Source organism: Toxorhynchites rutilus, chromosome 3, assembly GCF_029784135.1.
Source record: "Toxorhynchites rutilus septentrionalis strain SRP chromosome 3, ASM2978413v1, whole genome shotgun sequence".
Taxonomy (NCBI): Eukaryota; Metazoa; Arthropoda; class Insecta; order Diptera; family Culicidae; genus Toxorhynchites; species Toxorhynchites rutilus.
This window is the reverse complement of record NC_073746.1, coordinates 121,597,343-121,611,296: the sequence shown is the minus strand read 5'-3', so window position 1 is coordinate 121,611,296 and position 13,954 is coordinate 121,597,343. Positions and strand designations below refer to the sequence as shown.

Sequence of the window (13,954 nt, the reverse complement as noted above, 5' to 3'; positions counted from 1 at the left end):
TCTCCTGCCATTTTCTTCGGCAAATCAGCTTCGTTAGGTTCCAAATGCGATTTCATATTTCGGAATAGAATTTCCATTGCTAAGAAGAAATTAAAAGTCTCATCATTCACTATGCAGATGGGAGAGTTAGAAGCTGTAGCTCGCAAATATGAAAAAAAGAGACGGTTGATACAATCTAGGTTGTGTTTTTAACCTCTCCTGTTAATAGCTTAATTTGATCTTCTCTGAAAAGCTTCTTCAAGGGTTGTTTTCCACGAATTCTCGAGGTCAGATATCCGCATTTTTTCTTCCATTGTTTTACAATTCTATTAACGGTTACATCAATATAAAATATTAGAAAATAACATATTTTTTGACACACTACCTTTTCAGCTTGGAAATTTGATGTTTCAAACGAAATATTTCTTCCTGTAGTTGTTTATCTCCTTCATATACGTCAACCAAATCATAATTGTTCTCAATACTTTGTATCTCTTCCCATTCCTCATTCGCGGATGCAGCTAAGGTCGGAATTTTCGTAACTCCATTTTCATTGTATTTCCCATCAACAAAATGAGCCTGTATATATACTAGTATTAGGATATGTTTTAGAATTAGTTTTTAATACTTACGCTACATATTCTTGTGCTTGATTTGATTTCAAAGAATGGAACTTCTAATTCACTGTTCACGCAAAATCGAATCCATTCTTTCCGAATATTTTTGTCTTGAGGGAACCGATAAAATTTATACTCAGGATGAGTATCCGTCCTTCGCTCACAATTTAAGGCTTTACACTTCATTTTTATTTTTGAATTACGTTTTGTATGAATAAAATGGCTTCCTAACGTTGTTTTGGTTGTATTCCTGCTCATATAATAAGATAGAATGTTTTGGTTCAGACAATGAGAATCTGCATAACGCTGTAACGGTTGTCAGATTAGATTTATTTGCTAAAAAAAAATCCCAAATTTGTTTTGGAAACGATTATATTATAGATATGGGTATTTAAAAGACTTATTTTATCCTTTTAAAGCATATTTTTGAGATTGTCTATTTGAAAATATGCAATAATCATTGAATTCGCACCAACCAAATGTTACGATTCATTAAAATAGAAATTTGAAAAATCCGATATTTTATAATGTTTGGCAGCTCTGGCATCTTCATGTCATGGCTTCGTTTTTGGACGACGAAGAAGAGTAAGAAGCCAGTTGTCTGGTCTTGTCTTAGGTTTAAAGTAGACTTCCAAGATGGCTGAAGAGTGTTTTTAGCAAGTTGACCCACCTTAGCATATACTTCTATGTGCCTTACCTTGTACCATAGATCCACATTGCTTGCCACTTGAAGAGAGTACTGCACCTACCATAATATACATCTTGGACAGTAGTATTTTGAAGGCTAAAAAGAAAACCGGAGCAACCATGTGTAAAATTTGAAATTCTACGCATAGTAGTCCCTTCTGCATGTTTCATTTCGTTTGCGATCAGCTGATGAGAAATTTTTCTCAGTCTGCTCTAGTCCTTTGAAGTGACTGGGCTGCTTTCTACTGTTTTAACTATTTCCTGCTTAATAGTCTATAGAACCGTTACAAAAGAACAAAGGAAGAAAAAAATTTGAATAGAACAGTCGGTTCGAGTGCTGGATATATTCGGAAGAATGACAGAAGAAAGCTTCAACAAGGCTCCCGGATCGGAACTATCTAGAAATCGTAAGATCACTGGTTACTTATGTTGAATTTTCCATGTAACAAAATAATTATTAGGATCTGCAGTCGTCACCATGGGAAACGTGAGAATGTCACCAACAACTTCACCCGTTCCGTCACCTCTGGAGAGATTTTTCAATCCATCTGGTTCGTTTGTTCATTGTTCGAATCCGTAAGAGAAAAACTTAATGTATGTTTTTCCGCTCCACAATGTGTAGATTTACCATATACCGTGTTGCAATATGGACACATGCTGACAACGTTGGTTCATCCGGGATATTCCGTTTTTCCTCCTCCCCCTCCGCCTGCGCCAGTAACCATTCCGGTGTTCTATCAGCCGATTAATGGAAATCTAACGCAACCGCAGACATTCGATGAAAACATGTACGTTCATGTTTGAATGTTATCTCGCATTTGCAATGTATCTTATTTTCGTTCCTAGGTTCTACAGATACTTTCCGCAAATGAATTACAGGAACGAGCAGAAAGTAGGTTTGCCGAGAAGTGTTGGAAAGACTGGCCAGAACAGGATGAAACTAAATGAGCCACTCATTGAGAACAGGAAGCCGGGTTCGACGAAAAAAGACGGGTAAGAAGTGCGGGTGTTGAACAGAAACATTTAGTTGACATAATTCAGTTACATTTCACACTTTTTGCTTAAGCATAATTTGGTTATTGATAGATAAATCCCCATATATTAATGTAATTTTCATTTCAAGTGATAACATAGCCAGTGCTGGTACGATTCCGTTTTTGCAAGACTCTCACCGTGGGATGCGCTTTGGTGGAGCTGGTGGAATACCATTGAATCAGGAAAAAGTTGCCGTGTTAATCGACATGGCTATGCAGGGCTGTGAGATGGCTGAGCAATTGGCACATAGTCACCAAAAACGTCCATGCTTTAAAAAGATCGATAGCCTTTGCGCTCGTATGAAGCAGGACCTTATCCGACCGGACAATGTTCTAGCCAATATTAACTCGCAGGGAGTGGCCTGGGCCGTGAAGGATTTTATTTTTGTTTTTACGCGTATTATGAATGCTTGGATTATCATCAAGGGCTATGTTTACAACACTCCCGAAGGTTTGGAACGGATGCAGAAAGAATTTAGCCCAGATTTTTTGGAAAATTTTTTAAAATGGCAAGACTCGACTATCGATTTCGTGGATAGTTTGATTAAATCGTTTGGGAACTTGGACTTGCTAGAGCAGAATCAGCGTACTAATGGAGCACACAAAGAGTCATCCTCAAAGACAGCAGGAAACCGTCGGTCTAAAACAGATGAAGAGAAGGAGCGTAGCATTCATGAGTTGTATGAATACCTGAAAGACATAATACCGAATTCGTCGGATATTAAAGTGGCTTCCTCTTCTGGTAATGCCAGCAGCAGTGATCTCTCGGACCGTAGCAATATCGTCTATGACAGCACAAAAAGCTATCCATCTTCGACGGTTAATGATTGTGAGCAACCTCAAATAAAACACAACGAGAATGGTGCTTATTTGAAAACAGGTATCTACGAAACCGCGAAGAAGCCGCTCACTTTTGGTCCTAACACAAACATGGGCGCTACTAAGATACCGTTTACATCGACACCGAAAATTTTGAAGAATCCCATTCCCCACGATAGGCCAGATATTCTAGAAGCTCTTTGCAACGTTCGTCATGATGCTGACGATAGTATCCACAGAGCAAACGAGGCTACGAATATTGCACTGGGTTCCCGGTTGCAATTGGATTTTTTCAACGACGCGATTATACGATATAGCTACGATAGTGAAACGGTGGCGAAAATTCATTTTTTGTTGCAGAAAGTGTTCAGCTTCAATGAAACCAAATACTTTCTGAATGCACAGTTTACGAAAAATTATGTAAGTGACTTTTTTTCTCTATTTTTTAATTTGCATTCTTGTAGCTGTCCACTGAAATCAATTTGAATATTGTTATTATCAATGATTATATTAAAATATCAGTATTGTAATGTTGACATAGTTTGCAAATTGTTGATAAGGTAAATGATTTTGGTTTGTCCAGTCGAAAATGTGATCATGGTTTGTCCACTGTTTTGAATGCTCTAGTTCAGTGCACCTGTGTCAAATTAGGTATTCGAATATTTCAAAACATATAAATAATATTGTCCTCTTCATGATTTACAGTAGTTATATGGTATATTTTTACAGATTCACATGTTTTAAAGGATTATAAGATCCACATTTTATTGGTGTCAATGCGCCCCTCACTTGAGCTAACTTTTAATCAACCAACAGATGATTATTCGGCACGTATTCAGATCATTTCTGGATTATAACACCTTCAAATATTGTAAACATGATTCTTGCACACCATTTGTATCAGATTTACATAGTTAAACCATTGAATTAACGTATTTTAATGAACTCAATTCTGATCATGAGTTGTCCAATTCAATAGTGTTGTTTTGTCCACATGATTTTTATGGCAACCGCTTGGCGCGTTGCAGTTTGTTTATTGTGTCCTTCGCGTATAGCAGAAATAAAGTTACTCTATGTTGAGTGTCTGAGGTGAACACTTTTAAAATGCCCAAGAAAATGCGATATTCTGAAGAAAGCCTAAATTATGAATGGATCAATATGATGACAGTAAACTCAAGCAATGATAAATGCAACATATACTTGAGAATTCGAATGTTTTCATTCAAAAATTGTGATTTCTAAAGCCGGACAAACCATGATCATTTTTTGGACAAACCATGATCAGAGGTGGTCAAACCATGATCATAATTCCTCTTTGAGGAAAATCGTTAAAAGCATAAAAATTGGAATAATTTCAACACCTTATGGTAGTATTAGCAACTAGAAACATGAGGCTTTCCAACAAACCCAAACTCGTATCGATTATATGTGATTTTCATGAAGAAAAATCGATTTGCATTTACTAGTTGCGTAAAAACACCCCAAATTGGACAAACCAAGATCATTTACCCTAGTGTATTGGTGCATATCCGATGTGATAAATATTCCAGCGGTCATATTCAATTCAGGGTAGTCAGGGAACTATGAAGACATCGGCCTTCGCATTCAATTAGAAATGAGTTTTTGCTTCTTCCAGCAGTTTTTCTGTCAACATAAATCAAAAGTCATTCAGACCCTTTCGTCGCTATCTGTTCTGTGACAGTTCGTGTTCATTTGACCAATTAATGGGCCGTGAGTACTAGGCATGTTATTAACGCAAACTACAATACAACGACATATTTTCATGCAAAAATACACAAAACAGTTTTTTTTCAATGCGCCAAACAATTTAAAAAAATGGTGGCAATATGGTTGCCACTACCCGGCTAGCGTAAAATATTGGTGACAATATAGCTGCCACCTGCCTGAAAAGGGCTACCGTGTAATGCGCTCCTGGTTAAGTTATCGAATGATTGCTGTATTTATGTTCACTTGTTGAATCCCATTACTTGTTTTGCATCCCTGATATTTTGCTTTGGGAAATATTTCAGGAACGCTTCAAAATATGCAATTTGTAACACATGAAGTTCGAGCAAAAACTCGACTCGATAAGACGACCTCGGTGTGAGAGTTTCTCGAAATACGAAATTTTGCTCGGTGTGAAAGGGATAGGGATCGTATCGACCGTTCGAATCGATTTACATTTATATAACAGTACTAGCGTTCGGAACGGAATTTGCCATCTCAACTGTTCCTTGCGTCATTCTTATTAGTACTGAATTGAGATTTCTTTTGCCATATAATGTGCGCATAGAACGTTACGGAAAAGAACGTCCACGTTCCGTCAACATCTCCACCAATTCACGCATGCAGTCAATGCTTGCACCAGCACCGTCACGTCAAATGTCAAACGAATCATTTATTTAATGTTATTCATGGTGTCGCCACCTACAACAATTTTAAATTGTAAATTGCCCTCTTTCGAATTAGCATGCCTAGACTCAGGTCCGAAAAATAGTTTTTTGTCTTTTCTTCCAAAATTACCTTTTTCAAAACTCATAAGGAGGGGCTGCCATACAAATGAAACACAAATTTCGGAATTACTCGAGAATTAATTAAGCAAATGAAACCAAATTTGGCATATGGAGGTTTTAGGGTGCAATAAATGTTTCTATGCTGGTTAGACTCTCCATCTCCGTCTCTAAGGGGGGCTGCCATACAAATGATACACAAATTTCTGCATTACTCGAGAATTAATCAAGCAAACGAAACCAAATTTGGCATGTGGAGGTTTTAGGATGCAATAATTTTTTTTTGGTTAGACACATCTCCCGCTCTCTAAGGGTGGGCTGTCATACAAATGAAACACAAATTTCTGCATAACTCGAAAACTAATCAAGCAAATAGACCCAAATTTGTGAAGGTTTTACGGGGCACGAAACGTTTCTATGTTTCTATTTCTTCTCCTCTGGAATGGGAAGGGGGTCCCATAAAAATATTACACATATTCCAACCAAAAATATCCCAAACAAACATGACAATTAAAAATTTTCGGAAATCTCTGAAGGAACCACCCACTGTTACCCACTGTTCGAGAGCAAGTGTAAATCAAGTCATATCAAGTGTCAGATAAAGTTTCTCTCCGGTTTTTTTGTGTTCTGTTTGTGTTTGCTTTACACCGATTCGGATAGAAAAATTGTGTGCATCGGTGCATTTCGATTGTTTGTCGTTGTCGAGAAGAAAAATTATTTACCGCAACCCGACTCGTAACGTAATTCATTCGTGTGTATGTGTTTTTATTTATTTTTTGTTCCGCTCAAGAACTGGCCCGGGTAATTGATTGGGCTGAGGACAAACTCTTCGAGTTAGAGGTTGGGGGAAGGAAGGTATTGAATTAGAGAGACTTTAAACTCTGAGAGTTCATTCGTCTCTTAGTTAGAGGTTGGTTAGAGGCACATGCTGATAAAGCCAGAAATTGACTACTTTTTGGATTCCAAGTTGTTAGAGGTTCAATATTAGAATAGCCACCCCTTGAGTATTCGGAACGCAACCAGAACAGGTCTGCATGTGGCCTATGACGACCTAGACACTAGATATGACCACCAATGGACTAGCTTTTAAATCCCGAGTAATTAGAGGTATCACATGATGAGTATAGTACGGTTCTAAGCACTGCTTTAATCATGCCATATTACCGGAATCATATTATTACCGGAACACGTTTCGGCCATATTCCGGAACCAGTTGACCGGTTCCAGTCATTTTTATTGGCAACATAAATGATCATAATATCCTTTGTTTGATGAGCTTAAATTGGGTGAATGAAAGGCGAGAAAACTAAAGAACAGGATTTGAAAAAAACCGTTCGTTCGTTCGATTTGTACTTCCATTATCACAGGATTGGTGTCTTTCATTCTTACAACAGGCCTAGGTCATCGTAATCGCTCGATTTTTGAAAATTGGTGGTTTTCTCTGCAGCTGATGTAGCTCGTGGTTTGTTCGATCTGAGAGTATTCCGAATGTGGTGGATACCGGCCTGAAAAACGAAGCGCGTAGCGCTATTATTAAACAAAGGGGTTAATCTAACATAAAGTGCTAATATTAAACATAACGATCAACTCAGCATTAAGCGCGAAAACGACACTCGCTCGCAGTCTTCCGTGTTTCACATTGAACACTGGGTACGAGACGAACAGTGTTCTCCCTACTCTCGCAGTTTTATGTTTGCAGACAAACATTATTTTTTGTACCCGTTGTTTAAGAATGTGTCATGTTTGTTTCCCATGATGTTCAAACATGATGTTCAGTTTCTCTCGCATTTTCATCCCAAGCAACAGCAGTGTGTAGAGTAAAAGAAGCGAATTAGACAGCACACCACCACCACTCAACACACGGTGTGTTGGTGCGTTGATATGAAAAGGGAAGGGAAGCATTTATCATGACAATGGTGCAGTCGCTTCCCCAGACTTCAATTGGCAACATGCACGCAAAAAAATCTCATAGAAACTTCTTTCTATTCAGAGAATGTTTTCTTTGCACGAAACCAATGATTATATAATCAGACTTGCAAAATGTGCATGAACTCATAGCCTCTTAGTTCATGCAATTTTTGTAATGCGAACTAAATTTCAAGTTCGTTTCTGTGAAAAAGTATTCTACGAAGAAATATTTTAGGATGAATAATTTCTTTCCGTGCGTGAAAAGAAACGAAACGAAAGCAATGAATACTGCGACATCGGGTGATATGTTTGTACATGATGTTCGTGAATTATGAACATCGTGTTTGTTTACAATGTTTATGTTTGTGTATCATTGTTCGCGTTTGGGATAGACATTCAACACTAGCGAAAATCATGTTTGAATTCAAACAAAGACATGTAATTTTCACATCGGGTGGACATGTGTAAGTGTTTGTCGGAAGACTGCTCGCTCGTCGAGTAAACGATAGCAACAACGAGCTCGACTTTTGCTGATGAGATTATGTTATGAAGTTAGCTAACAATTATGTGGATAAAATGAACTAGTTTTGGGTGCACCTAAGGATCACTCTCCTCTAATATCATATAGTCCTTTTAGTCCTTTTGAATAAAGGAAAAAGTTCGCGGTGAGGGATATCATCGGACAACCTCCGGCATCTCTCGCCGTGATCCAAGATGAGACGAATCACAATGCCCCTTTTCCTTCCCCTTCGAGATTAGAGGAACAATAACACTCAGAATCTTTAAACGGTGCGGGTTCCCCTACTCTGACCTGAGGCTATTCAGGTGCAACCCTGCTGGTGTTATTATCAGTGGTCCCATGACGAAATCGAAATTAATCGTTTAGCGGGCTAAACTGACACTATCATTACCAGTGTTTAGTAGTTATATAATCCTTCACTTTTCTACAGTATTATCAACACAGTATGACGTCATCACTGTTGGTTCATTTTGAATAGCCCAGTTGTCCTTGTCAGACCTGTTGTAACATATTATCGATGAACATGCGCTTTTGTATTTTTCGAGCATTGTTCATTCCAATTCCTCTCTTATCTCCCACCTTCTCTCACTCTCATACTGCTAGGAAAGAGAGTAGAAATTGATGGCAAGGATACGCGTGGTACGTTCTCACCCATCTTCTAATACTTGTTATGTAAGTCAAATAACTCCTGGGTATGATGTAACGCTGTTTTTTTTTCTCTTCACAGTTTCCCGATTTTCTCACAATCAACCCCAATTTCGTGGACATCAAGACAATCATCTCAAAAACGCAGATCGGAGGGTATCAGAGCATCCATGATATCGTGAACGCCCTTCGTCAGATTGTGCGGGCCGCCCGTCGCTATTTGGAGGTAATTGGTCAAAAAAATGGGTGAAAGCGACACCAACCAACTGTTGACATTTGATTCCCTACAGAAAAATTCCCACCCATTGATGAGAGAAACGGCTGATGAATTTGAACGCAATCTGGAGGATATTCTTAACGATAAAATGTTTGATTGTGATGGTTTCAACCGTAATCCTGGCCAGACGTCTCCAAATGTCAGTACAGATAGTAATCACAGCGATAGCAATAGCGGCTCAACCAAGTCTTAAGTTTTTATTTATTAAGTATTCAGCTTTCTTCTCCACAAGTTTTTAAAAAATACGTTAGTGCTTTTAACAAAATTGATTATGCTGCTCTGTGATGTTATAACAAGTAAAAAAATGCAATTTTAAAAGCGCATCAAAGTTTCAGCCGATTATTCAAAATCGAAAGTTTGAAGGTTGTTTTAGAATAAAAATTTGTTAGCTAATGAGCCAAAAAGAATGTTACGACGAACTTAGATAGATTTATGAATTCCGTAATTGTTCCGTCATACCATAGTTCAAAATCAAGTACGATTAACTAATTAGTAACCCCAAATGAATGTTGCGATCAACTTAGATAGATAGTTGTTTATTTTGACAAATCATAATTCAAAATTAGGTAGAAATAACGGTACCCGAAAATAAAATAAAAATAGTTTGGATGATAGGATTCAGCTTCCGGATTGGTTTGTGAGCAGTTTATAATAAGTATTTATTAACGAGTACCCCTAAAAATTGGAAAAAATAAACTCGTCATGAACAGAGCTGCAGTTTGTCACTGTCACTGCATATATTTGTGCTACTATGACGACCATTGCAACATTACCACACAACGACGTGCAGCAAAACATAAACCGACAAAACTAATAGTTTGTTAGAGTGTTTTGGCGTCCAAAGCATGTTGCAAGTCAGCGCACTATGATAGTCAAGACGATAAAAAGTATGTCACTTGATATAATGAAAGTTTACACGTTTACTAGGGTGCATTTGTTTACGTTGAGCTACATGAATACCATTCTTATATAAAATGCTAAAACTTCGAGGAGAAGAAAGGATATAAATGACTCTGAACGAACTTTCAAATACCTAAATTCCAATATCGGGTAGATATTTCAACAAAGAGAGAAAATTCGTTATTTCAACTTGTTGCGATCCTCAATGAAAATAAAATGCAATCGAACCTAGACTCGGGTAAGTCAGCAGGACCAGACATACTCCCCGCAAAATATCTAAAGGAATTCATGGAAGAGCTTGTTGAACCCCTGACTACTTTATTCAATTCTTCACTTTCGTCCGGTTACTTCCCGCCGTTGTGGGAAATTTCCCATATTACTCCAATCCATCAGAAGGGCCCTCGCTTGGATGCTGAAATCTACCGGGGCGTTGCTATCGAGTCTGCGATGTCTAAATTATTTGAGCGACTTGTTTACTCCCACCTTTACGTATTGCCGGCCGTGTTTCAGCAACACAGCATGATTTTTTGAAAGGAAAGTCAGTTGTCACGCGCCTATGCGAGTTTTGCCTTATCGGCACGGATAATATATCCAAAGGGTATCAGGTGGACTATTTATACAGACATGAGCAAGGCTTTCGATGTGGTAGGGATAAATAGCATAATGCGCACAGTGGCTGATTTCAGCATTCACGGTAAAATGTTCGAATGGATTAGGACGTATCTGGAGAGCAGAACGCAATATGTGAAAGTGTACAACAATTCATCTAGGTCTTTTGGTGTTGACTCAGGAGTTCTACAAGGAAGTCATTTGGGGCCTATACTGTTTGTCATGGTCATGAATAGACTTCCATAATTCTTGACCAACACAGTAGTGCTTATTTACATGGTTAATGTAAAGATTTTCCAGTCACTGAAACACATCGCTGACTGTCATCTGCTTCAGCAGGATTTGAACAATTTTGAGAGTTTCGTCGAGAACAACGGATTGAACGTAAACTCCATCAAATGTTCCGTTATGACCTTTTCAAGGAGAGCTCAGTCGAAAAGCTTCGCCTATAGGCTGGGAGGTTCGAATCTACAACAAGTAGAGAATGTTCGTGACTTAGGCGCAGTCTTCAGAGAACAAACGCAGCGCTGCGCTTGAGTTTAATTTTCATCAGCGCGCCTTCAAATTAAACACGTATTCTCTCTTGGTGCGAAGTGCACAAAATTCATAAGCACGACAGCGCAAAATGTACCCGGCGCAGAACTCAGATACTAAACATTTCTTCTCACTTGTGTGATGCGCACCTCATTCTATACACACACACATACACATCAAATTCAAGCACCCGCTTTGTCTTCGCTCGTTCTAAACAAAGTATAAAAACAACAGAGCGCCCCCGCCCCCGTCCGGGATATCTTAGGTAGCCGTGATCCTGATCTTCTGCTTCATCTATACCTGTTCCTCAGAAACGCCGATGTCAACGTTTAATGATGTTTCCTTCTTTGTGTCCCTGTTTCGTATCCCTCCTATCCGATCTATAAACTTTTACTTAGTCGCGGCAATACATACACACACTCTTTACAGATACACGGGCCAAAGGATGTGCAGTCCACTGATGATTCAACAAAAGCCAAAGGTTGTACCGCTCATGACAACTCTACACGAGCTGATGATTGCGCCGGCTAGTGACCATTCTATCCTGGATTCCTCGAGTCGAGAAGACGCACCACGCTATATATGGGGTACAGTCTAGGGAGGCGTTGCTGATTAATGGTCAGCTGCATCCCAATAGGAAGTATCCCGTGTCGGGCACAGGTACAGATCATTGAAGACAGCAACATCACAATTACGAAAACACTTGTAATACTAACCTCGAGCCAACCGCGAGTAATCGGTTACATATTACTAACATAGTTATAAGGCAAACATTGTCGAAATATTGAACTCCCGGCCCCGTCAGGTTGACGCCATATGAGCCTTAATAAAAATATATATTTTGGATAAAAAAAAACAGCGCGCCCCCATTTGAACCGTATACGCTTGTGTGAAGCGAAACATCTCAACAGAGAGAGCAATCCAGATTCAAGCGCGCAGTATAGAAATACGGCGCAAGCACGGCACAAAATTCAGCGTAAAACTGGGCGCAAAAACGGCGCTGACAACAAAACATTTCATCTGTGTTTCGGAGCGTTCTAATTCGCCAGAGCGCAAGTGTACACAAGGAGTGGGAGCTCAACTGGGTACAAAAATCTTGTTACACATCAGCACCGGGTTGCATTCTGATGACTGCTTAGGCGTGATGATGGATCGATCTCTTTCGTTTAATTGCCACATAGAGCAAATCGTCAAAGAAGCGCTGAAACTATTCGCACTCACTAAAAATTTACACCTGTTTTGTACGGTCCAAACTCGACTTTGCAAGTGTGGTGTAGCGACCGCAGTACGATCTACAAAGGCATGAAAATATTCAAAAGAAGTTTTTGAATTTTGCGCTGAGAAATCTGGGATGGAGCGAAGAACACCGGCCACCATATAAAGATCTCTGCTGTTTAGTAGATCTGGATACCATTAGCAACAGGGACAAAAGTTGCAGACATAACATTTTCTTGCAACGTACTGAACGGACGGGTCATAAGACCGCGTCTCTACGACAGGATTCGTTTTAACACCAGTCCCGTTTCTCTCCGTCGACGGAGGATGTTTGATCCACCCCTGAGGAACATAAACTACACCCAGCATGAACCGATCAACGTGCTGCAAAATGTTGTTTCTTTAAATATGACATCAGAAGAAATTCGAAGAAAATTAAGATTATATTAGGCTGTCAAAAAAGTCCTGCGGTATTTCCGCGAGGTGTCGTTGTAAGCGCGTAGTTCTAGTTGTATTCATTGTATCGAGTCATACTATAGCTTGTTGGAAAGGTATATTTGCGCGCTATAATATAGTCCTTGACAGTGTTTTGTTTGGTTAAGTCGTTCGTGAGTTATAGTGTCGCAAATATGGAGCAAAATAAAGAGAAAATCCGACATAAAGGGTGTGTCACATCAAATTGCATCACGGAAAAAACGCTGTAGAAATTCGCCCAGTAGACCGATCCTTTTGAAAATTTTAGACAGTAAAATAAAAACTATTAAACAACTTTTGGCATTTTCTTTTTATTCATACTTCGAGCCCAAGCCCGTATGCTCGCACCTTCCTCTTTACCCCATCCATAAGGTTCTGTACAACGTCAGGTTGTAGTTTTTTTTGAACAGAAATCCATTTTCACTTGAAGTCTGCCTCCGATTTGACAACTTTTGGGTTCTTCGGGAGGGCCTGCTTTATAATCGCCCAATATTTCTCTATTGGGCGAAGCTTCGGCGCGTTGGGCGGGTTCATTTCCTTTGGCACGAAGGTGACCCCGTTGGCTTCGTACCACTCCAACACGTCCTTTGAATAGTGGCACGAAGCGAGATCCGGCCAGAAGATGGTCGGGCCCTCGTGCTGCTTCAATAGTGGTAGTAAGCGCTTCTGTAGGCACTCCTTAAGGTAAACCTGCCCGTTTACCGTGCCGATCATCACGAAGGGGGCGCTCCGCTTTCCGCAAGAGTAGTTCGCTTGCCACACCATGTACTTTTTGGCAAATTTGGATAGTTTCTGCTTGCGAATCTCCTCCGGAACGCTGAATTTGTCCTCTGCGGAGAAGAACAACAGGCCCGGCAGCTGACGAAAGTTCGCTATGACGTAGGTTTCGTCGTCGATTACCAGGCAATGCGGCTTTGTCAGCATTTCGGTGTACAGCTTCCGGGCTCGCGTCTTCCCCACCATGTTTTGCCTTTCGTCGCGGTTAGGAGCCTTCTGAACCTTGTATGTACGCAGGCCCTCCCACTGCTTGGTCCGCTGGACGAATGAACTTGACAAATTCAGCTTATTGGCGACATCCCGGACCGAACTTCTCGGATCACGTCTAATCTGCTTAACTACGCGCTTGTGATCTTTTTCACTGACGGAGCATCCATTTTTGCCGTTCTTCACCTTCCGGTCGATGGTTAGGTTCTCGAAGTATCGTTTTAGTACTCTGCTGACCGTGG

General features: G+C 39.8%; 1 protein-coding gene across 3 annotated transcripts; it reads left to right on the top strand.

Annotated features, from left to right (window-relative positions):
* The first annotated feature begins 1,426 nt into the window (after positions 1-1,426).
* LOC129779572 (protein mitoshell) lies at positions 1,427-13,086 on the top strand. Of its 3 annotated transcripts, none has more exons than XM_055787130.1 (7): positions 1,427-1,690; positions 1,754-1,834; positions 1,906-2,071; positions 2,130-2,276; positions 2,407-3,556; positions 8,802-8,945; positions 9,010-13,086. In XM_055787130.1, exons 1-7 carry the CDS (start codon positions 1,639-1,641, stop codon positions 9,187-9,189), a joined length of 1,920 nt encoding a protein of 639 aa, XP_055643105.1. In that variant the 5' UTR covers positions 1,427-1,638; the 3' UTR covers positions 9,190-13,086. The 3 variants fall into 3 exon arrangements, with proteins under 3 accessions (XP_055643105.1, XP_055643104.1, XP_055643102.1); XM_055787129.1 differs by having other exon boundaries at positions 1,745-1,834; positions 2,139-2,276; XM_055787127.1 differs by having other exon boundaries at positions 1,745-1,834.
* The last annotated feature ends 868 nt before the right edge of the window (positions 13,087-13,954 follow it).

Bases quoted from the DNA above. Each gene is read 5' to 3' on its own strand.
- LOC129779572 (XM_055787127.1), top strand. From the start codon at position 1,639: ATGACAGAAGAAAGCTTCAACAAGGCTCCCGGATCGGAACTATCTAGA. The intron at 1,835-1,905 runs GTTCGTTTGTTC...CACAATGTGTAG, and splicing joins GAGATTTTTCAATCCATCTG to ATTTACCATATACCGTGTTG. The intron at 8,946-9,009 runs GTAATTGGTCAA...GATTCCCTACAG, and splicing joins CCGCCCGTCGCTATTTGGAG to AAAAATTCCCACCCATTGAT.